The sequence below is a fragment of the Microtus ochrogaster genome, unplaced genomic scaffold (genome assembly GCF_000317375.1).
Source record: "Microtus ochrogaster isolate Prairie Vole_2 unplaced genomic scaffold, MicOch1.0 UNK89, whole genome shotgun sequence".
Taxonomy (NCBI): Eukaryota; Metazoa; Chordata; class Mammalia; order Rodentia; family Cricetidae; genus Microtus; species Microtus ochrogaster.
In genome coordinates this window covers 786,641-809,262 of record NW_004949187.1, presented here as the reverse complement: position 1 = coordinate 809,262, position 22,622 = coordinate 786,641, and the positions used below count along the sequence as shown (strand labels likewise).

The 22,622-nt window shown below is 42.0% G+C and overlaps 1 protein-coding gene and 1 pseudogene across 1 annotated transcript in view; one reads left to right on the top strand and one right to left on the bottom strand.

The window, feature by feature from the left end:
- Window positions 1-22,622, bottom strand: part of LOC101984273 — a 398,439-nt pseudogene that overhangs the window by 149,321 nt on the left and 226,496 nt on the right.
- The window catches only part of LOC101989836 (zinc finger protein 431-like), a 257,504-nt gene that overhangs the window by 54,533 nt on the left and 180,349 nt on the right, over window positions 1-22,622 (top strand). The window contains exon 6 of the mRNA XM_026777884.1: window positions 11,080-11,092. Within this exon, the coding sequence (XP_026633685.1) occupies window positions 11,080-11,092 (13 nt within the window). The remainder of the gene's footprint in view (window positions 1-11,079; window positions 11,093-22,622) is intronic.

Here is a 22,622-nt window from a genome sequence, read left to right as displayed (position 1 = left end):
ACTAAACCTGGATGGAGGTGGGCGGTCCTTGGACTTCCCACAGGTCAGGGAACCCTGATTACTCTTCAAGCTGATGAGGGAGAGGGACTTGATCGGGGGAAGGGGAGGGAAAGGGGAGGCGGTGGTGGGGAGGAGGCGGAAACCCTTAATAAATAAATAAATTAAAAAAGAAAAAACCCACAAAACATACAGAATAAAGAAAGAATATTAAGAGCTGCAAAGAAAAAAGGTCAAGTAACATATAAAGGTAAAGCTATCAGAATTACACCTGACTTCTCTATGGAAACAATGAAAGTCAGGTCCTGGAGAGATGTGCTGCAGAAACTAAGAGACCATGAATGCAAATCAGACTACTATACCCAGCAAAGCTTTCACCATCCATGGAGAAAACAAGATATTCCAGGACAAAAACAGATTTAAACAATATGTAGCCACAAACTCAGGCCTACAGAAAGTACTAGAAGAAAAACCACAACCCAAAGAAGCCAACAACACCCACAATAGCACTGACATCTGACAACCATTCAGCAGCACAACTCAAAGAAAGGAAATACACAAACACTACCACCAAAAAAAATAAACTGGAATTAACAACCACTATTAATATCACTTAATATCAATGGACTCAATTCACCTATAAAAAGGCACAGGTTAAGAGAAAGGATATGAAAACAGGATCCAACACTATGCTGTTTACAAGAAACACACCTCAACTTCAAGAACAGACACTACCTCAGAGTAAAGGGTTGGGAAAAGGTTTTCCAATCAAAGAGACCTAAGAAAGAAATGGGTGTGGCTGTACTAATAGCTAACAAAATTGATTTCAAACTAAAATCAATCAGAAGAAATGGAGGACACTTTTTAACACTCATAACAGGAACAATTCATCAGGATAAAGTCTTGATCCTGAATATCTATGTCCCTAATATAAAAGCACCCACATATGTAAAAATAAACATTACTAGAACTCAAATCACAGATCAAACCCCACATACTAATACTCCTCTCTCACCAATGGACAGGTCAACCAGACAGAAACTTAACAGAGAAATAAGAGAACTAACAGATGTAATGAATCAAATGGACTTAACAGACATCTACAGAACATTCCACCCAAACAGGAAAGAATATACCTTCTTCTCAGCATCTCATGGAACCTTCTCCAAAATTGATCACATACTTGGTAACAATGAAAGCATACACAATACAAAAAAAAATTGTAGTAACCACCTGTGTCTTACCAGATCACCATGGAATAAAGTTAGAATTTAATAACAGTTCCACCCCCAGAAAGCCTACAAACTCATGAAAACTGAACAGTCAACTACTGAACCACTGTTGTAAAAGGAGCAACAGGCTGCATCATGCCACCTGGCTATCTTTACCAGAAAAAATTACTCGGAAACTGTATTCATTTAAACACTGCCTGGTCCATTATCTCCAGTCTCTTATTGGCTAACTCTTACATCTTGACTAACCCATAATAATCTGTATGCCACCATGAGGTCATGGCTTACTGGCATGAGTCTAGCCAGCATCCATCTCTGGCAGGAGCTTCATGGTGTCTGCCTAACTCTGATTCTTTCTCCCAGCATTCTGTTCTGTCTACTCCACCCACCTATGTTCTGACCTATAAGGCCAAGCAGTTTCTTTATTAATTAATCAATGAAAGCAATGCATAGAAAGAAGACCCTTCTACATCAAACCACCCCTGGGTCAAGGAAGAAATAAAGAAAGACATTTTTAAAAAGTCTTCCTTGAATTCAACGAAAATAAAGACACAACATACCCAAAACTATGGGGCACTATAAAAGCAGTGCTAAGAGGAAAGTTCATAGCACTAAGTGCCCACATAAAGAAAATGGAGAAAGCTCACATTAGAGACTTAACAGCATACTTGAAAGCTCTAGGGAAAAAAAAGCAGACTCATCCAGGAGGAGTAGAAGACTGGAATTAATCAGACTGAGAGCTGAAATCAACAAAATAAAAACACAGAAAACAATCCAAAGAATCAATGAAACAAAGAGTTGGTTCTTTGAGAAGAGCGACAAGATTGACAAACACCTATCTAAACTAATCAAAAGGCAGAGAGAGAACACACAAATTAACAAGATCAGAAATGAAAAGGGGGACATAACAAACACTGAGGAAATTCAGAGAATCATTAGGTCTTACTACAAAAGCCTGTATGACACAAAATTGGAAAATGTAAAAGCAATGGGCATTTTTAAAGATAAGTACCATATACCAAAATTAAATCAAGACCAGGTGAACAATTTAAATAATCACAAGGAAATAGAAGCTGTCATCAAAAACCTCCCAACCAAAAAAAGCCCAGGACCAGATGGTTTTAATACAGAATTCTACCAGATCTTCCAAGAAGAGCTGATACCTATACTCCTGAATGAGGTAACCCAGACCCAGTAAGATAAACTTGATATGTAGTCAGTCATAAGCAGATACTAGCTCTAAAGCAAAGGATATTGAGCCTATAGTTTATGATCCTAGAAAAGCTAAGTAGCAAGAGTAAGGGCATGCATGGATCCACCTGGAGGGGGAAATGGACAGGATTGCCTGACAGGGTTGGGAGAATGGGGGTAGAGGGGATAGGGAGAAAGGAGGGGGAGGACAAGGAGTGAAGAGGAGGAGGGAGGAGAACTTGGGGTAATGGGATAGTTGAGATGGAGAAAGGATAGAAATGAGAGCAAGGAGAGCTATTTTGATTAAGAGAGCCATTATGGGATTAGCAAGCAACCTGGAACTAGAGAAATTACCAGGGATTCACAAGGGTGACCCCAGCTACGACCCTAAGCAATGGAGGAAAGGTTGCCTAAAGTGGCCTGGCCCTGTAGTCAGACTAAAGACTATCTTAAATATCACTATAGACTCTTCATCCAGCAACTGATGGAAATAGGCAGAGACCTGCATCAGAGTACTGTACTGGGCTTACAAAGTCCAATTAAAGAGTGGGCAGAGTGAAAATATGAACAGAGGTCAAGACCATGGTGGGTACACTCATAGAAGCAGTTGGCTTGAGCTAATGGAAGTTTACCAACTCTAGCTGGACAGGGAAGGAAACACCATAGATCCAGGCTGGGCTAGTCCCTCTGAATGTGGGTGACAGTTGTATGGCTGGGGCAGACTGCAGGGCCACTGGCAGTGGCAACCAGGATTTATCCCTATTGCTTGTACTGGCTTTTTTGGAGCCTGTTCTCTTTGGATGGATATTTGGTAAGTGGAGATATGGTGGGGAGGGCCTTGGACCTTCCTCAAGGCAATGTGCTTGTCCCTCTCTGGAGAGTGGATGTGGGTGGTGGGGTGGAGAGTTGGGTAAAGGGAGGGGGAGGAGAAAAGGAGTGGGAGCTGGGGTTGGTATTCGGGATAGAGGGAGATTGCTTGTTTCTTTTAAAATTAATTAGTTAGCCGGGCGGTGGTGGCGCACTCCTTTAATCCCAGCACTCGGGAGGCAGAGGCAGGCGAATCACTGTGAGTTCGAGACCAGCCTGGTCTACAAGAGCTAGTTCCAGGACAGGCTCCAAAACCACAGAGAAACCCTGTCTCGAAAAACCAAAAAAAAATAAAAAAAAAATAAAAAATAAATAAATAAAATTAATTAGTTATTTAGCTAATTTTAAAAATTAATTAATTAAAAAGGAGGAGGGGATGCCTGAACTGGCCTTGTCCCATAGTCACATTGATGACCATCTTGAATATCACCATAGAACGATGGATGGAGATAGAGACAGAGACCCACATCGGAGCTCTGGACTGAGCTCCCAAGGTCCAGTTGAAGAGCAGAAGGAGGGAGAAGATGAACAAGGAAGTCAGGACCATGAAGGGTTGTTCCACCCACTGAGACAGTGTGCCTGATCTAATGGGAGCTTAACAAATCCAGCTGGACTGGGACTGAACGAGCATGGGATCAAACTGGACTCTCTGAATGTAGCTGACAATGGGGGCTGACTGAGAAGCCAATGATAATGGCACTGGGATTTGTCTCTACTGCATGTACTGGCTTTTTGGGATCCTAGTCTGTTTGGATGCACACCTTCCTAGGCCTGGATGGAGTGGGGAGGGCCTTGGACTTCACACAGCCCTCTCTTAGGACTGGAGGGGGATGGGAGGGGGTGATTGGGGGAGCGGGAGGGAAGTGGGAGGAGGAGAAGTGGAAATTTTGGTTGGTATTACTTATAAAGTAATAAAAAATTCAGTTAGAACCAACTTCTCAAAGTAGAATGTTAGACACATTGGTTCCTGCATGCTCTTCATATTAGAAGAATATGAAGCTGGTATCAGTCCATCCCATGGCCACTTCTCTCAGTGGAAAAAAACAGAACCAGCAAAATATTTGTTCTAATATCCATGTGTGTATGTGACCAGAAAGCCACCACATGCATGAGTAGCAACTATTTTAATGCTTGCAGAAACACTGCTCTGACAAAGGTTTTGAGAAAATGTTGGCCTAGGCAAGAAATACAATTATCATCTTGGAAATTATTTTCAACACATATTTTTGGCAATTAAATAACATAAAAGAAACCATCTCCTAATATTCAGAGGCTTACAAATTTCAAAATAGGTTTTGTCCAGTGGGTAGCTATAGCCAAGAACAGTAGAACTGTATTAACCCTCAACAGCCAATTATTTTTAACAATAACTTCATGACTCTAAAAATATTCTATTTTTCATGCAGTGCCCAGTAATTGCATATCCAGCCAGCAGAAGATGCAAGATATCATCTCAGTAGAAAGGTTTAGCACACCTTTTAACACAGTATGGGAAGCTGTAGAAAGAGTGATCCAAGCCCTGTCTGTGGGATAGGCAGCATGGACACATAACTGCCTGGATTCTTAGACATCCACTTCCCAACACAAAGCTGTTTACTGTGCACAAGGAAAGGGGCAAATAAGTGACCGTGGGTCAATGTCTTGATGTTAAAAACTGAATACAACACGTTTTAGATGTCATGGTGGAAATTCCAAAATCATTTTATTTTTTCTTTTTATGAGACTAAAAATAAAGTTGTGTTCATCTTTATTGCTCATTCATGACCTGATTTTCTTTCAGCAAGGGCATCACTAAAATGCCTAGGAACACAGGCCTAAACTATCCTTTGATCTTAATGGAAAAGTGCTTTTCAAATAAATTAGAATTTCACAAGTCAAAAAAAAAAAAAATCCAGAGACAGATATTTGAGTTCCAGCTGAAAACCAGAAAAGCAAAGCATCCAGTCACTGGCTCTTACCTCAACCTCAGACCGAAATGGGTAATCCTGCCTCCATGAATCCTCCGATTGAGACTATGTGTGAGAACTGTCTCCTCCCATTTTATATCCCTCTCTATTGCTGCGATTAAAGGCATGCACCACCACCTTCTGGCCTCTATGGCTAACTAGTGTGATGGCTGGAATTACAAATGTGTGTCACCACTGGCTGGACTGTATGGCTGACCAGTGTGACTGTTATGTATTATGATCTTCAGGCAAGTTTTATTTGCTGATACACACATATGATACCACTCTAAGCAGGGACCTGAGAAGTGCTTACTCAAGGTTCATGTGCAGAATCTAAAGTCGTCACCTTAGGTGCCTCTTTTGAGTGGTCACAGCATGTTCAATATCATTTTGAGCAATTCTCCCATTTCTAGACAAAACTAGAAGATTCGAACAAATTCTGTCATATGCTGGAATAATCATTTAAATTAAGGAGAAAGAGATGCAAAATTTAGTGAGAAAATCATGGACATGAAGAGACCTTGGCCAATCCGGATGCGGCCTCAGTCCTTTTCCTCTAGTAGCTGCTTCTATAGAACACTAAGATGTTTAATGGTGCTGAATCTGGGGAGATTTTTCATTTTTACTGCTAAATGAAACATAAGATATCATCTTGATACAAATATCAGGTGATTGTAGTCTCCCCTCAAATCAGATAAAATGGGTTTTTCTATAATGAGACCATTATTATGAAACCATGAAAAGTCACTTATAACCCTCATCTCCCTGTAGATCAACTCTGTTGTAATCAACCCTGAATAGTAGCATCTGTTGACTTGGGGACATTCACACCTATTTATCATAATAATGTGCTCATTGTAATGGATCCTGTCATTTAATATTTACCCCAATGCTAAGCATTTAATACAACCTACTTGTCATAGGAATTCAAATGGACAATACTGCTTTTGGACAAATATAGCACAGTTTTTGGACACTGGCCAAGGACTTTATTTTCCAGAATGTTTGATGAATATTAATTCAAATCATTGTTTCTAAATCACCTTTTCAAAAACTGATAATTTTAACATACCAGGTATTATATGTGGTTTAGGAATAGAGAATGTAAGAAATATTATAGGCAATATTCTGGGATCAAGAATTTCAGTAGAAGTGTTTCTGTGACATGTGTATATGTTTATGCATATGCATTTATATATATGATGCATATATGTATATGTGTATATCTACATATAGTTTATGTATAAAATGTAATTAAATTAAAGCATGGTTTAAAATGCATCTTTCATGTTGTAATAGCATTCTGTGTCTTAAGGCTACTATGATGTTATTTAAAGCTATTTTTTTTTTTTTGGTTTTTCGAGACAGGGTTTCTCTGTGGTTTTGGAGCCTGTCCTGGAACTAGCTCTGTAGACCAGGCTGGTCTCGAACTCACAGAGATCTGCCTGCCTCTGTCTCCCGAGTGCTGGGATTAAAGGCGTGCGCCACCACCGCCCGGCCTTAAAGATATTTTTAATTTTTTTAAATATATATATTTTAACTTTTTCATTCAAAATTTCCACTTCCTCCCCTTCTCCCATTCCCCTCCCGCTCCTCCACTAACCCTCCTCTCTCCCCCTCCAGTCCTAAGAGAGGGCAGGGTACCCTGCCCTGTGAGAAGTCCAAGGCCCTCCCCACTCCATTCAGCCCTAGGAAGGTGTACATTCAAACAAACTATAATCCCAAAAAGCCAGTACATGCAGTAGAAACAAGTCCCAGTGTCATTATTATTGGCTTTTCAGTCAGCTCTCATTGTCAGCCACATTCCGAGAGTCCAGTTTGATCACATACCCGCTCAGTTCCAGTCCAGCTGGATTTGTTGAGCTCCCGTTAGATCAGGCACACTGTCTCAGTGGGTGGACCAACCCTTCATGGTCCTGACTTTTTTGCTCATCTTCTCCCTCCTTCTTCAACTGGATCTTGGGAGCTCAGTCCAGTGCTCTGATATGAGACTGTGAAAGGACTAAGAGTATTATGAACAATGTTTTAATATAATGGTAAGTACACGTAGTATGGTAAAATAAAAAAGGTTTTAATAATTTCATTGTGATGAGTAATCTTTTACTACTTTTAATGGTATGCGTGTGTGTGTGTGTGTGTGTGTGTGTGTGTGTGTGTGTGTGTGTGTGTAGCCCCATGCACATTTGTGTGCTGTTACCACGGGCAGTAGAAAAGTTATCAGATGCCCTAGAGTATAGGTTTCAGGAAGTTGTGAACCTCCAGACTTGGGTAATAGGGACCCAACTTGGGTTCTATACAAGAGTCCTCTTATACCAAAGAAATAGCAAGCCTTTGGCAAATTTTACTGTTAAATTGATTAAATATTTATTACTTCTCTCTCAGTCATACACACCTACACTTACAATAACACTGGAAGGTGTCTCTGTGTATTTCCACACATGCTTAAATGATAAAGGGAGGCTTCCTGACTTTGTGTGCACGGTCCTACTGATGCATATCACAGACTGAACAAGAAGACTGATTCAGAACTGGGGAGATGGCTCAGATGTTAAGAGCACTGACTGCATTTCCAGAGGTCCTGAGTTCAAGTTCTAATAACCACATGATGGCTTAAAAACATGGAATGAGATTTGGTGCCCTCTTCTGCCTGCAGGCATACACGTAGGCATATCAAAAAATAAATAAATATTAATAAAAGGATAAATAATGAAGAAACCAGATAAGAACCAGCTTTAGTTTGTTTTTATTTAATTAATGCAAACACGTTTCTGCTACCAGAAGACTCTGTATGGAATGGATTACCTAGATTCTTTGCTTCTTACTTAAATATGATTTCAAGTGAATATATATTGTAAAGTTTCACGTGCTTATTAGAAATCAAAGTGACGATTGAGAGCTGACGCACTGTCAAAGGCACTCAGGATGAATTGAATCACAAAATATTTCTTGATTATTCTTTTTGTTTTCCCTTTGTGGAGATCAAAAGATGAGTGTCATCATGGTAGTTTGGGTGGCATACCACTCATGTTCCAGGCATCTCCATATCTGAAACCCTGTTGCTCAGCAGCTGGACAGCTGGTTTATGTAGTTTGGCCTTCCAGGAAGAAGTATGTCTCCGCTTGGAATTCAAGGTTTCGAAACTGACTAGCCATTTCCAGTACACTCTCTCTGCTTCATGACTTTTGTCCAAGATAAGAGCCCTCGGCTTTCAGCTTCCTCTTTTAGTTGTCCGGCCTGCAGCCCTGCTCCTCTGCTGTGATTGTGAAGGGCTCTAATCCTTCCTGGTCTCTAAGCCCCAAAAAAGCACTTGCTTCTATAACTTGTCTTGGTCATTGTGTTTTACAGAAGGTGTACAAATGTAACAAAACAGAAGTCCTTGCATTCATGAGCAGCAAATCATAGCCATATCTAAGAAGAGAAAATCCTAATTTAAAAAAAAATGCCTCTAGGGGGCTGGAGAGATGGCTCAGAGGTTAAGAGCATTGCCTGCTCTTCCAAAGGTTCTGAGTTCAATTCCCAGCAACCACATGGTGGCTCACAACCATCTGTAATGAGGTCTGGTGCCCTCTTCTGGCCTGCAGGCAAACACACAGACAGAATATTGTATACATAATAAATAAATATTAAAAAAATGCCTCTATAACATTGGCCTGTAGTATAGGGAAGTATATAGGATGTTGCCTTGATTAATGATTGCACTTTTAGAGGCCAGACCAATAGGATGGTATCATTCCTGAGCTATTTATTGGTCCTGGGTTGCAAAAGAAAGCACATTGAAAAAGATAATACCGTGCAAGTCAGTAAGAAGCTTTCTTCCATGGCTTCTGCTTCAGCTCTTGCCTCCAGGTTCCTGCTTGCTTCATTGGCCCCTGGCATTTCACAGTAATTGATCGCTTACCGGAAGTTTAACATGAAGTGAATCTTCCTTTAAATGTTGGGTTTCCTCAGTGCTTTTCACAGCAGTAGTCCAAACTTAGACATGTGCTAAGTTAAAAAAAAAAAGTGCTATTTTCCCCACGAGATGGTCCAGCTTCTCAGAGGAACAGATGTTTTAGAATCAGTCTCTCTCCCCCTCCACATATATATGCTTTGTGCCTACAAGCTTCTACTGTTGTTCATAGACTCTGATCTACATAACAAGGTGATATGGAGTTGAGGGAAGACTGGCCCTGCCCTTCTCCAGCTACTCCCAGCAACCCCCAGGTTCCTGTTGACCAATCACTCCATCTGTAGTATCTATCTCCTGGGCCTTCAGCTCCTTAGCACTGAGCCTCAACAGGTATAGCAGGTGACCCATAAACACCCTGTAATCAGGTCATGGGAGGAAGGGACTTGACTAATGTGACACAATAGGCAATCAGTAAAAGACTTAGCCCTGAGGCCCAACCTTCCCTGAAACCCCAAGCCCAGCCCAGACACCTTGCTCACCTCACGCTGTGTCAGGTACAATGTAAAGTGTGTGCTTGACCTTGTAAGTTCAAGGTATGGGAAATATAGGCATCTGGGGAAGAGGTGGACTTTCTAATTCTAGAAGACTTGCCAGACATTCATTGTCACAGCTTCAGGAACACAGTTATAATCCTTTACTCCAACCAGGAGGTGGCTAAAATCCTTCCCATCCACCCACTCTAGTCAGTCCAACATGGGAAGAGGAGTGCAGAGTTTCCATCCACCAGTCAGCCCTACCCTAGTCAACCTTCACTGTTGCCACAGGCAGGGACACCATGGGACACTGTACTAGGAGTTGGGGACCCTGGAAGGCCTGGCAACTCTAACTCCCTGCCCACTGGAGGGCTCAGAATTTTAGGTCCTGCAGCATCACTAAACAGTGCAATTATTCCAGGAAATTTCTTGTTCCCTTCTCCAAAGCACTGCTCCTCACAGTGATATCTGTGTAAGTAGAATAAACTCATGCAGATGATATAATGAGAAGCTCCTGCTGTCCAGGTTCACCGAGAACTAAGAGAGGTTGATTGAGCACCAGGTGGGGTGTGCACAGCTGACCATCACTTGCAAATGATTCTGCCGTGAATGCATCCTGTCTGGGTGTGTTCAGATTCTTTGCCTCTGTCACTTCTTCCTAGGTGTCTTTGGTTCACTGCCTTTCCAGAGCCCTCTTATCTGCTTTTTCCTTAAGATCCCTTCATCCATCTGTGATCTTTAGACAGTAAAACTGAAATGAGGCCAATGGACATGTTGAAAGGTGTTCAAGGAAAGCAGAATAAACACCCTTCTATTCCAAACTTTGCATGCCACATTTGGACTGCATCTGAGAGACATAGTGAGTTCCATGTATTAAAGACCAGAACACCAAGCAGGAAGATCCAGGGAGCATCATCCAGGAAGGTTTATAAAACATTATCCGATAAGTCTAGGAATCAAAATCCAGGGAGGTCTAGGCATGTACATACATAGCTGTGCTATGCCAGGAAAAATTGTCACCTTTGTAACCCAGGCTGTATGTAAGACTTGGTCCAAGTGGCCTTCTTCAAATAGTCAAACTGTGGAAGCAGTTCCAGCACTCATCAATTGGAAAAGGATAGAAACACTATCTCCAGTTTTGCAGTGGTACAGCACACCTTAAATTACGGTACCCAGGAGCATGAATTCGAGGCCAGTCGGGTCAGTAGAGTGAGCTGCATGGCAGCCAAGGCTATACACAAAGAAACCTTGTCTAGAACCAAAAATAGTATTTTCTATCAAACCGTGCAGCAGTAATTAAGGATAGTGTTTGTTCAAAGCAAGGCACATCTTGGAGATTGTAGTTTCACACCACCACTCTCTTACTTAGGGTTATATTGCTGTGATGTCCAATCACATCATATAAACATCATGTCCAAAAAAAGTCAGAGAAAAATGGTTTGTTTCACACAGAGTTCCATATAATAGTTGATCTTCAACAGCAATGAGGGTAAGAACTCAAACTGGCCAGGAGATTGGAGTCAGGAGCTGACAGAGAGGCCAAAGCAGAGTGTTGTTTAATGGCTTGCTCTCTAGGACTTGTTTAGTCACTTTATTATAGAAGCAAGGAACACTATCCCAGGGGTGGCCCCCCAAACAATGGCCTAGGCTCTCCTTCATTAATCCTAAGGAAAATGCTCTACAGGTTTGCCTGCAGCCCAATGTTATAGGGTCATCTATTGAGATGACCCTAGCTTGTGTCAAGTTGACCTAAACCCATCCAGCACAACCACAGAAGTAATTAACACCTTAAAGCAGGTGATGTAGATTTTTTGTTGTTCTTCCCCAATGCATATAAAATTGTGTTTAGGGTTTGGGTAAGAGTATGTTAGCATAATGTCTAAACAGTATAAGTTCCTTACCTTAGAAGTACATTACAGAGCCAGCAAGATGGCTCAGGTGGCAAAACCACCTGCCCCTGAGGCTCTGAGTCCCATCCCTAGAACCCACATTGGAGGAACAGGAGAGCCAATTCCCCAAGAGCTGTCCACTGACCTCCGCACTCACATGGCCTCAGCCCAAGTACGCATGCACACAGACAGTATTTCCAGCTAAGAACTGTTGATGATGACAAGTATGGTAGCTCATAGCTGTAGCTACAGCACTTGTTAGCCTGAGACAACCTAAGCTCCATAGTGAGTTCCTGGGTTATGGAGCAAGACCCTGTCTCAAGAAAAACATTCTAAGGACAACTGGGCTCTCCACAGGGCACTGTACAGAAGCACCACACATCTGTGCTCTGGGGACTCAGGAGGCTGAGGCCATAGAAGGCAGAGATTGATGTCATTCATGACATCATGACACAAAAACTTGCCTCAAAATGTTCAAGGGACCATCACAGCTTATTGTAACTCTTTGGGATATGGTCTTATTTTGGTTTTCATAATATGAAAACAAACTAGGCCTAATCTTGAAAATATATCTAGGTTTACTAACAACAAACAGTTCTTGATGTTATCCTGCGATATGATAGCTAACTGTACCTCTCAGGTACTGTTTTTTATCTTCTAAGGATTTTTTATTTATAGACATAAGTACATCTTTAGACATTACTGTAGCAGTGAGCCCGCAGTTCTTATTTATACCCCATAGATGTGACGTTGACAAGAAACAGGTTTAGACTTCCCATGACATTCTGAACAGCTCAGAGCTTTAGTTTTGCCATTTTATGGGAGGCCAATCATGTGGATCCCTGATTATTCACCCATATTTTATAATTATACATTATACTTTTTAATAAGTCTGACATGGGACCTCAGTCATTCTCTCTCCTTTAAGAAAAGAACATATCCCCATTTCTAATATAAACATTTTGTAAATAAGCATCACCAGCTTTTTTTAAATGAAGAAAACCAAATAAAATTAACGTAATATGGTCAAATTTCCAATGTATTTTTATGGTTTTATAAACTCAATCCTTGTAGGTAGAAAAAAGAATAAAGCAGATACAGTTCACATACCCTCTGGCCTTTTACAACCTTGTAAAATTCCTCAGGTCAGGCTTTTGCTATGTCTGCTTCTTTTGTTCAGCCAGATACTTTTACTTTAGACAAACTCTTCTTTCCCTATTCTTTATTTTACTGTTTCAGTCTCCTGTTTTCTCTTGTTTTTTGAACAACATGAAAACTTTTACCAAAGTTTTTCTTGTGGTTTCTTTAAGTAGTCTAGATGTCTCAGCTGCCTGGAACCATCAGAGGCCTCAGGTGGTGGGACCCAGTTACCCCTGAGGCCCACTGCCGCCCTTCGGGGAACTGTGCCATTTTATCAAAACCATTGCATTTGGTGCTCTGTGACTCAGCCAGGCTCTCTCCATATTCCCTCCTGCCCCCGCGCAGGACAGCTGAGGATACATGGAACCCTGGGCTCAGGAACCGGGTTTCTTCACAACAACCCCGTGTTCTATCTTCCTGAGCGCCAAGCTCTACACACACCAGCTGCTTTGATGGTGAGTTTTCCCCTTCCAGTCAGCTTAGCCGTTTCTCTGAACCTGAGGAATTCACCGTTGAGCTCCTGGCAATCTTCTCGTGTTCCTAAAAATGGGAGGATTGCCTCCAACCACAGCTACTGTTGAGCCCTTCACTGACATTCATCTCTGGTTGCTTCCCATAGCTAAAAATGTGACCAGACCACTTGGGGTGATCCTGTCATGCATAGCGCTGCACGCACTGAGTGGTGTGTTCACTTTGGGACCCAGGGTACATTGGACTTTTTTGTTTGTTTTGTTTTGTTTTTTTCCTTTCAGACTGTTTGTAAGTGGTCCCTGATGTGAGAGGCTATCAGTGCGGCCTCTAGCCTCTGGCTTCTGAGTCTCCCAGACCAGAGCCAGTCAGGCTTCACTAAAGAGAGAAGACATTCTTCTACAGGCCATGTGGTGTCGCTGTTTTTATGAGTTTTCACGTTTTCAGCTATGGAAAATAAACCCTCAAACTATCAGCCACCTCTTTGTAAATACTGCTGGTGTCCCACCGTCTCTGCTTTTCCTTTTGCTGGGCAGCCCCTTCCCCACATGTCTGAAAATACTCTTTTCCTCTTGTTCCCATTTCTTTTAATTTATCCCTGCCACCACTATTGCTGGTCCCGCAGAAACCGACAACATTAGTCGGATCCATGAGGCAACTGTTTTCAACTCCAGCCTTTGCTCTCTGCCTCAGCTTCTATCATGGTGGCTCAGCAACAGAGCTGATCACACCTCTAGGTCTCTCTTGCTATTATATATAAACTCCTGCAACTCAAAACACATGGCTTCTCCATACTACACATGACCACCACCATTTTGACTGAGGTCAGGTGACCTTACTGCCATCTTTACTGAGGGCCAGGTCAGGTGATCAAGTCCAGCCATCTTTACTGAGGTATTCCCTGCCTAGTCCCTCAGTTTACTTATGTTTTTGTCTCTAAATTCCTCTTACTGACTTGTTATATGCATGTTTTATGCAGTGGCATGGTTTTGGTAGAACCCATCAAAAGAATCTACTTTGCCCAATTCCTGTTTACTATGTGTGTATGTGTGCATACATGTAACTTAAATGCAACCATGTTTATGGTTAAATGTTATAATTGTCTGCCCATTATATCTCATTCTAGATGAACAAAGCAATAAGTCTCATGTTTTAAATTGATATATACTTTTAAGTCTCTTACAAAAATAATATATATTTAATACAACCCTACTTTAAAATATATTAGGCGGTTCTCTACTAGTGTTAGTTCTACTGTTAAACTTCTGTTGCAAGCAATTTTTTTCTTATTTCTATCTTTTACAACTGTAAATCTTACCTATTGCAAGCCAATACAGTCAATCTTGGACCCAGCTCTCAACACAGATTCTATAACTTTGACCCAGTAAAGCCCTCAACTGCTCAGAGATCTGGGAATATGACATTTAAATGCTTAATTATTAAAAAAATTTTCGTAACAAAAAGAGACAGGTTGGTTCCTAGCAGCAGCACTCCCTCCCAAGAAAACAGAAGACAGAAGGGCACAAAACAGCATCCATCTGCAATTTAATTCAACTGCTAAATGCTGACCACTGGGAAAAACTGCCTTTCATCTAAACTGAAGATCACCAGACAGTGGACAGAATCACTGGAATCGACAGCCTAGCTGCTCAGGTCAAGGAAGTCGTGTCTTCCAACAGATTTCTTAGCTCACAGGATCTTCTAGAGCCTGGAAGGCCCTGTGCTTAACAGCAAAAGGTAAATGCAACCTTAGCAACTATGGAGGACTCTGAGGAGTAGCTCTAGGTGACAACCAAGTAAGTTCTCTGTCATTTTTTTAGTCAATAACTCAAGTAAAATTTTATCCTTCTCAAAGATTTCTGATGCAGCTTGGCACCTGAGAGGTTTTGTCACTTTAAAAGGACAGCCTCACCAAACAAATTTCAATAAACTACAAGTTAACAAAATTCTCTCTCATGCTGCCTTTCATACTTTTAAAGATACATCTCATTGTGCAAAAATATCTGCCACATTCATTCTGGTATAAAACTTATGTTTTCACAAACCCAGAGCATTCTTGTGAGTTCCAGGGAGTTGATTGAAGGATTTACCTTAAACAGGTCAAATGCAACTCTCTCAATTCCCTGGTCCTAAATTTTTTTTTCCTAAACTTAACTTTGTTCTCTGTTCTGCCAATTCCTTAAAAAGGCCTAAGAGGCACCCAACATTTCCATACCACAAACACCAGACAGGAGCAAAGAGACCAGCTACCCCAGCATGTGATCAGCTCCCAGCTTTCTTAGGTTTCCCTCCAAAATGATACCCACAAATAAGCAAGAAGCAGTCCTGAGAATCTGCCATCCCAATTCCTTTAACCTGTTGTGCCTAACTTTCAGCCTTTTTATTATAAAAAAAGACATGTGCATATAATGGTCTGTCCTGTCCCTTCAAGAGACAAGCCCCACCCACTCCCCCTGCCGCAGAGACAAGCCCCACCCACTCCCCCCCACCACAGAGACAAGCCCCACCCACTCCCCCTGCCGCAGAGACAAGCCCCACCCACCCCCCCCCACCACAGAGACAAGCCCCACCCACTCCCCCCCACCACAGAGGCAAGAGGATCTTCCTTCCACTTCCAGCCTGTTCTCTCTCTCTCTCTGTCTCTCTCTCTCTCTCTCTCTCCCTCTCTCTCTCTCTCTATCTCATCTCTCCTCTGTTTTTTTTTTTTTTTTGGTTTTTTGGGTTTTTTTTGGATTTTAGAGACAGGGTTTCTCCGTAGCTTTTTGGTTCCTGTCCTGGAACTAGCTTTTGTAGACCAGGCTGGTCTCGAACTCACAGAGATCCGCCTGCCTCTGCCTCCTGAGTGCTGGGATTAAAGGCGTGCGCCACCACCACCCGGCTCCCATCTCTCTTCTAAAGAGGTGCTGCTACCTCTTCTCTTTTTCCCCCTCCTTTCTCTCTCTCCCCCTCTCTTTGTTTCTCTCTGTGTGTGTGTGTGTGTCCCTCCCTCTCCCCCTTCCTTTTCCCTTCCCTAACCCACTAAATAAACTATACCCACTTTCTTTGCATGGCATCATGGCATCTATCTATCTCTCACCTGCCACAGCTCCTCATGGGACCCAGCTGCCCCTCGTGGTCTACTGCTGCCCTGCAGGGAACTGTGCCATTTTATCTAAACCATTACACATATATTCAAGGTCAATCAGCCTCTTATTATTGGCACTTTCTCACCAAGCAAATGGTCTACTCTTTTTCAAAGCCAATATAGCTATGTTTTTTAATCTTCAAAGTACATTTTTATTATTTTAAAGTCATTTATTGGTATACTTTATAACATGTTCTATAAGTGCTTTACAGCTCTAATCTTTGTTTCTCTTCTTCAATGTTTCTAGGTCATTAGGCCTATGTCATTAGTTTTGTTCCTTTCTCTCAAGTTCTGTTGATTATTTATTACTGTTTAGAGCAATGTCTCCTGTAGCTTATGCTTATCTCATGCTTTGTAATTGAGAATTTCCTTACACACCTAATCCTGCCTCTGCTGTCCAGTGCTAGGAAGACAGTCTTCCATCTCCTTCCATGCTGTGCCTTGAACCATCAGTGAGAAGGGATATAGATCAGTTCATGAGTACCCTCCAATCTTCCTGGCTTTGAGTTGTGACATGCAAATGAAGAATGGCATGTTCAAGAACTGAGTTCACTGACCATCTTTGAAGCTGGTGTAGTGACACTGCAAAAAGGGAGGGTCAGGAAGGAGGGTGAAAGCTTTCCTGCATGACAGTAGTTGAGATTAGCAATGTGGAGTCAGGTAATCAATTTTAGATGCTTCATACATGTCCTGACTGGCCATTTAATGTGGTTGGCATACTGGGGCAATCAAGAATCAAATAAAGAGCTGATTTTATCATAAAAGCAAATTATTGCAGTTATACTAATTCAACTAAAATAGAAAATGAGGGTAAAACATTGTGGTCCTGCCTAATAGGAATCTTATTTTCCTGGTTTAAGATATCCAGCCCGAGAGTAACATTATTAGCAATACCTGGTGTGCTATCATACAAATCCCTAGTCTCTGGAGCACATGGCCATAACACTTGTTTCAACTTTTCAAAACAGTTTTTTGAGGTTATAACTATTTCATATCCATAGCCTCTTTCCTGCCTGCAATTCTTACCATGACCTGTGGGGGTCAGGCATGACAAGCTAAGTATAGGCAGGTCACCCAAAGGAAGTTTTTTACTTCCAAACATTATTACCTGCCAGAATAGAACTCTGGCCACCAATAAATTTAATAAGAGGCCTGAGTTTACCCTAAAGCAGTGCCTGGTTGCAGGAAGAACAAGCCAAAATTATGTGACCACCACCCAAGAACAGACCATTCAAAGGAAATGCCTAACATGCCAACCACTGTAGATAGGATCACTTGCCAGAACACACTCACCAGGACACCTCTAGACAAATATCAGCCAATCAAGTTTCCTAAAAACCTCAGAGACCCCTCATCCCTACCTTTACTAATATAAAACCCTATTCTAACTGAGCTCCGGGCTCTCCAGTTATTACAATATGTTGAACATGTGGAGAGACCGAGTTTACAAACTTGATTAAAATAAAGGCTCTTTGCTTTTACATACAGGACTCAGTTTTCTTGTTGGCTTTTGTCGGGACTCTGCAGATTTGGGCAGAACAGACCACTCATTGTTTTCTAATTCATGGCCTGTTTTTGCTTTCACAGCAGTTCAAGAGTAACAACAGTTACTGTTTTAATGTGAACTACATTTGGCTGCAGGACTTCCTAGCTATGAAGTAAGGGTTGGCTGCACTGGACATTCAGTGTGTAGTGGAATGGTCATACAAAGAACCCCATGCCTTCCAAGAGGACCAGGAATTGCTCTGGGAGAACTGAGGAATGTTTACTGAAATAATAGAGACCTGTCTCCTTGGGTAGAAGGGCAGAGCTGAGGAGGCCTGTGCTGTCTGAGTCACTTGATGCCTGATCACCCAGTCAGGGTGGTGCTAATGACTGGAGTTCCACTTGGGTGGCCCTAGCTAATGTGGGACCCTGGGCAGGCTTAGCAATCTGAGTACCAAGGGGAGGTAACTTGGAGATTCTTTCTTAGGATCTCCTGTAATGCAGATGTAAGAAGCTGTGAGGAAAATCAGATGGTATGAGCTGGTAAATGTGGGGTTCCTGTCATCACTGTTAGAGAGCAGGACCTGGATATTAATTAATCCACATACTTTCAAGCACCTGATTTTTGACAAAGAAGCAAAAAAATATCAAATGGAAAAAAATATTTAACAAATGGTGCTGGCATAACTGGATATCAACATGTAGAAGAATGAAAATAGATCCATATCTATCACTACGCACAAAACTCAAGTCCAAATGGATCAAAGACCTCAACATAAAGCCAGCCACACTGAAGATTTTCACTACCCCACATCAGACAGAGATTTTCACAAACCCCACATCATCTCCAAAATATACAAAGAACTCAAGAAATTGGTCATCAAAAGAGCAAATAATCCAATTTAAAAAAAAGTACAGACCTAAACAGAGAACTCTCAACAGAGGAATCTAAAATGGCTGAAAGAGACTTAAGGAAATATTCAACATCCTTAGTCATCAGAGAAATGAAAATCAAAACAACTCTGAGATTTCATCTTATGCCGGAAAGTATGGCCAAAATCTAAAACACTGATGAAAACTTATGTTGGAGAGGTTGTGAAGAAAAGAGAACACTTCTGCATTGCTGGTAGGAATGCAAGCTGGTACAATCCCTTTGGATGTCAGTGTGGCAATTTCTTAGAAAATTAGAAAACAACCTTCCTCAAGACCCAGTAATACCACTTTTGGGTATATATCCAAAGGATGCTCAATCATGCCACAAGGACATGTGCTCAACTATGCTCATAGCAGCTTTGTTTGTCATAGCCAAAACCTGGAAACAACCTAAATGCCCCTCCATCGAAGAATGGATAATGAAAATGTGGTACATTTACACAATGAAGTTCTACACAGCAGAAAAACATAATGACAGCTTGGATGGAGCTAGAAAACATTATTTTGAGTCAGGTAACCCAGACCCAGAAAACCAATTATCACATGTACTCACTCATAGGTGGTTTTTAAACATAAAGCAAGAAAGCCAGCCTGTTGCGGGAGGTCCTTCCGCTCCTCCAGCCTATAGCCGCTGAGATACCAGACCATTGGGGCGTGGTCTCTCTCCCTTTAAAAAAGCGGCCACTTCCCTCTCCTCTCTCTTCACTTCCTGCTCCGCCGGCAACTAGACTCCCTTCCTGGTTGCGCAGAGGTCTGTTGTCTGGGACGGTGATCTGTAAGTTTATCCTCTTTAAATAAATACCACCCTATTAATCATAATTCCAAACTGGTGTGGCATTGTTTGTGACTTAAGCCTTCACCAGCCTACAAACCACAATCCCAGAGAACTTAGACAACAATGTGGACCCTAAGAGAGACTTACATAGATCTAATCTACATGGAAAGTAGAAAGTAGAAAAAGACAAGATCTCCTGAGTAAATTGGGAGCATGGGGACCTTGAGGGAGAGGAGCATCAGAGAGGGGAGCAGAGAAAAATGTAGAGCTCAACAAATATCAATAAAAATGTATATTTAAAAAAAAGGAAGTGGGGACACCCTTCACCCATCTCTGCGTAATCTCAGAAAATAGGTAGCCCTAGCTTTCCCCTCAATAACTGGGAACCTCAGACATTCACTGAGCCTCCTTAGGCTCTGAGCACATCTGTGAGTAAGTGTAAGGAATACCAGGCCTCATAAGTCCCAGGATGGCTGTGGATTTCCAGTGAAATCACACCTGTAAAATTATAAAATGATAAAGTGGGTGAGAACCATTTTTGTTTTGGAATTGCAACTTAGTCTTTGGCTTGTGTGTTTCTCTAGTGTTGGACACATTGTTTCTGGGATTCTAGTCTACAGCTGCTGCAGGCACTGTTCTCTCTGCTGTGAGAATGCAAATATTACATCCAAATAGTTTTCTCTCCTTGTCCAGTGGGAAAAAGGACAGCCCATAAATCAAGACTATAAATAGACTATATATTTTGACTTTTACTTCTAACAGCCTGCTAGCACATTTGAGTCCTAAGAATCTTGATCTCTGGTTCTAAAAAGACTGGAACAAAGAACCAGAAGCTTCCTCCTGCTATCACAATCTCTAATAACCAAAGAGGAAGAATGATACTATGTATCCTGTGTTTTGATTTCCTCACCTTGGGTCCTTAGTAGAGATAGGCAACTCTGCTTGGTTGACAAACACGTATGTACGTGGACATGTTTTGCAGAAATGGTGAAGGAAAAAATTGCCTTACTGTGAGTTCAATATTGCCATGAACTTTCAACCCATGTTGGCTTCGTCACGCTTTTGCCCAGGAAAATCTTGGGTACAAATTCCCAAATGAAACAAGAGGAAACACTCCAGGGTGGGACAGGCCTTGGAACTGAAAACTTGAGTCTTTCACAGCACCTACCTCCTGTCCTGCAGTGGTGCCCACGTCATCTCCAGCACAGGAGAGGGACTTCTGCTGTAACGAGCAGTTTGGTAAATTATGGAAAGATGCATGAGAAAGAGACTGTTCCTCAGTGATGTCTGAATTCCATCCTTACATGTTCACTTCCTGCCTCTTCTCATCAGTAATCACCTCAAATACAAATGTCTTAGGAAATTTTAATATCATAGGTCCTCAATGTTAGTTACCTTTATGTCAACTTGACACAACCTGGAGTCATTTGGAAAGAGGGGCATTCAGTTGAGAAAATGCTCAGTAAGATTTTCCTGTAGTGCATTTTTTGATTAACTATTGATGTGGGAGGGCCCAGCCCACTATGGGTGGTGCCACTCTTAGTTGGCTGCTCCTAGGTTATATTAGAAAGCAGGCTGAGTAAGCCATGGGGAACAAGCCAGTAAGCAGCACTCCATGGTCTCTGTTTCAGTCTCTGCAACCAGGTTCCTGCTTTGAGTTCCAGTCTTGGCTTCCCTCAATGATGGACTGCGATCAGGAATTGTGAGCCAAATAATCCCTGCCCCAAAACATTACAGTGAGCATGAATGGCATATTTATGAGTGCCAGAATTGTGGTTTGGGTCACAGAGTTATATGAAGTTATTTTAGCACTTTTTATATAATGTTAAATTTTAAGTTGAAAAGAGTCCTGATTCAACAGGGGATTTCTTTCTTTCTTTCTTTATTTGGTTTTTTGAGACAGGGTTTCTCTGTAGCTTTAGAGCCTATCCTGGAACTAGCTCTTGTAGACCAGGCTGGCCTCGAACTCACAGAGAACCACCTGCCTCTGCCTCCCAAGTGCTGGGATTAAAGGTGTGTGCCACCACCGCCTGGCTTCACCAGGAGATTTCTTAGTCTACTAATGACCCTGTAGAGATTTTGCTCTGAGGAAAACTGTATTTTATAGCCTTTAACTCATCCACAGGATAAAGGAGACAGAGATTGTTGTTATCTTGAAAAAAAAAATCAGGGCCAGCAGTCTTGAGGTCATAAGCAGCCACAATCAGTAGCACTGAGTTCTCTCAGTGTCCCTAGTGTTTTGGGCACAACACTTTTAAATACACAAGAGAGTCAAAGGTACTTATGATTTTCCAGTGTGCACTTTATATGTGTATAAAATTTAATTGCCCTTTTATGGACACAATATACCCTGCAATCGGTCTCTAAAGTCTTGCCTCTGCAGATCAGTTAGAGGATTAAGTAAACAGAGTCCTGGGGAGGGCCAAGCCTGTGCAAATCTGGGTGAACTTGTCCCCATGTGCCTACTGCTGATAGAACTTTCTCCCTCACTCTAACCAGTAACGATAGCTAACAGCTACTGAGGCCTTGGTGCCCAGTAGGCACTGAGCTAAGCACCCAAGGACATAACTTTTGGACCTGACAGTCACCTGGGAGACACTTTCAGTCACCTTCATTTTACACAAGAGAATGGAAGACATTTTAACACCTGCAATGTGTTACCCTCTTGGTACAGTTCACACACAAGGGCCTGAAGATTGAAAAGAATGCTGTTTATTCAACTTTGGGAAAAATCCTTACACACCTAGCTGCTGCACAAGGAATTACCCCCAGGGCAGGTGGGAAATTGCCACACCCAAGATGGAGTAAACAATGCCCTACAGCTAATCACCAGGCCGGGCAGAGGGAGCACAGGAACAAACAGGGTGTTTTAGCTCCTGACAAGAAACTGTCCTCAAGATGAAGCCCTGGAGCAGGGGTAGACCCATGGGCCCTACAAGACACCGTGAGTGAGCAACAGAGGGAAGGTCACATCCAGACTCCAGAGACTGTGACCAAACCTCCTGTGTGCATTGTAGGTTTAGGGAAACAAGAAAGGCCTTAAGAAAGGAAAACCCAAGCCAGGCGATGGTGGCGCACGCCTTTAATCCCAGCACTCGGGAGGCAGAGGCAGGCGGATCTCTGTGAGTTCGAGACCAGCCTGGTCTACAGAGC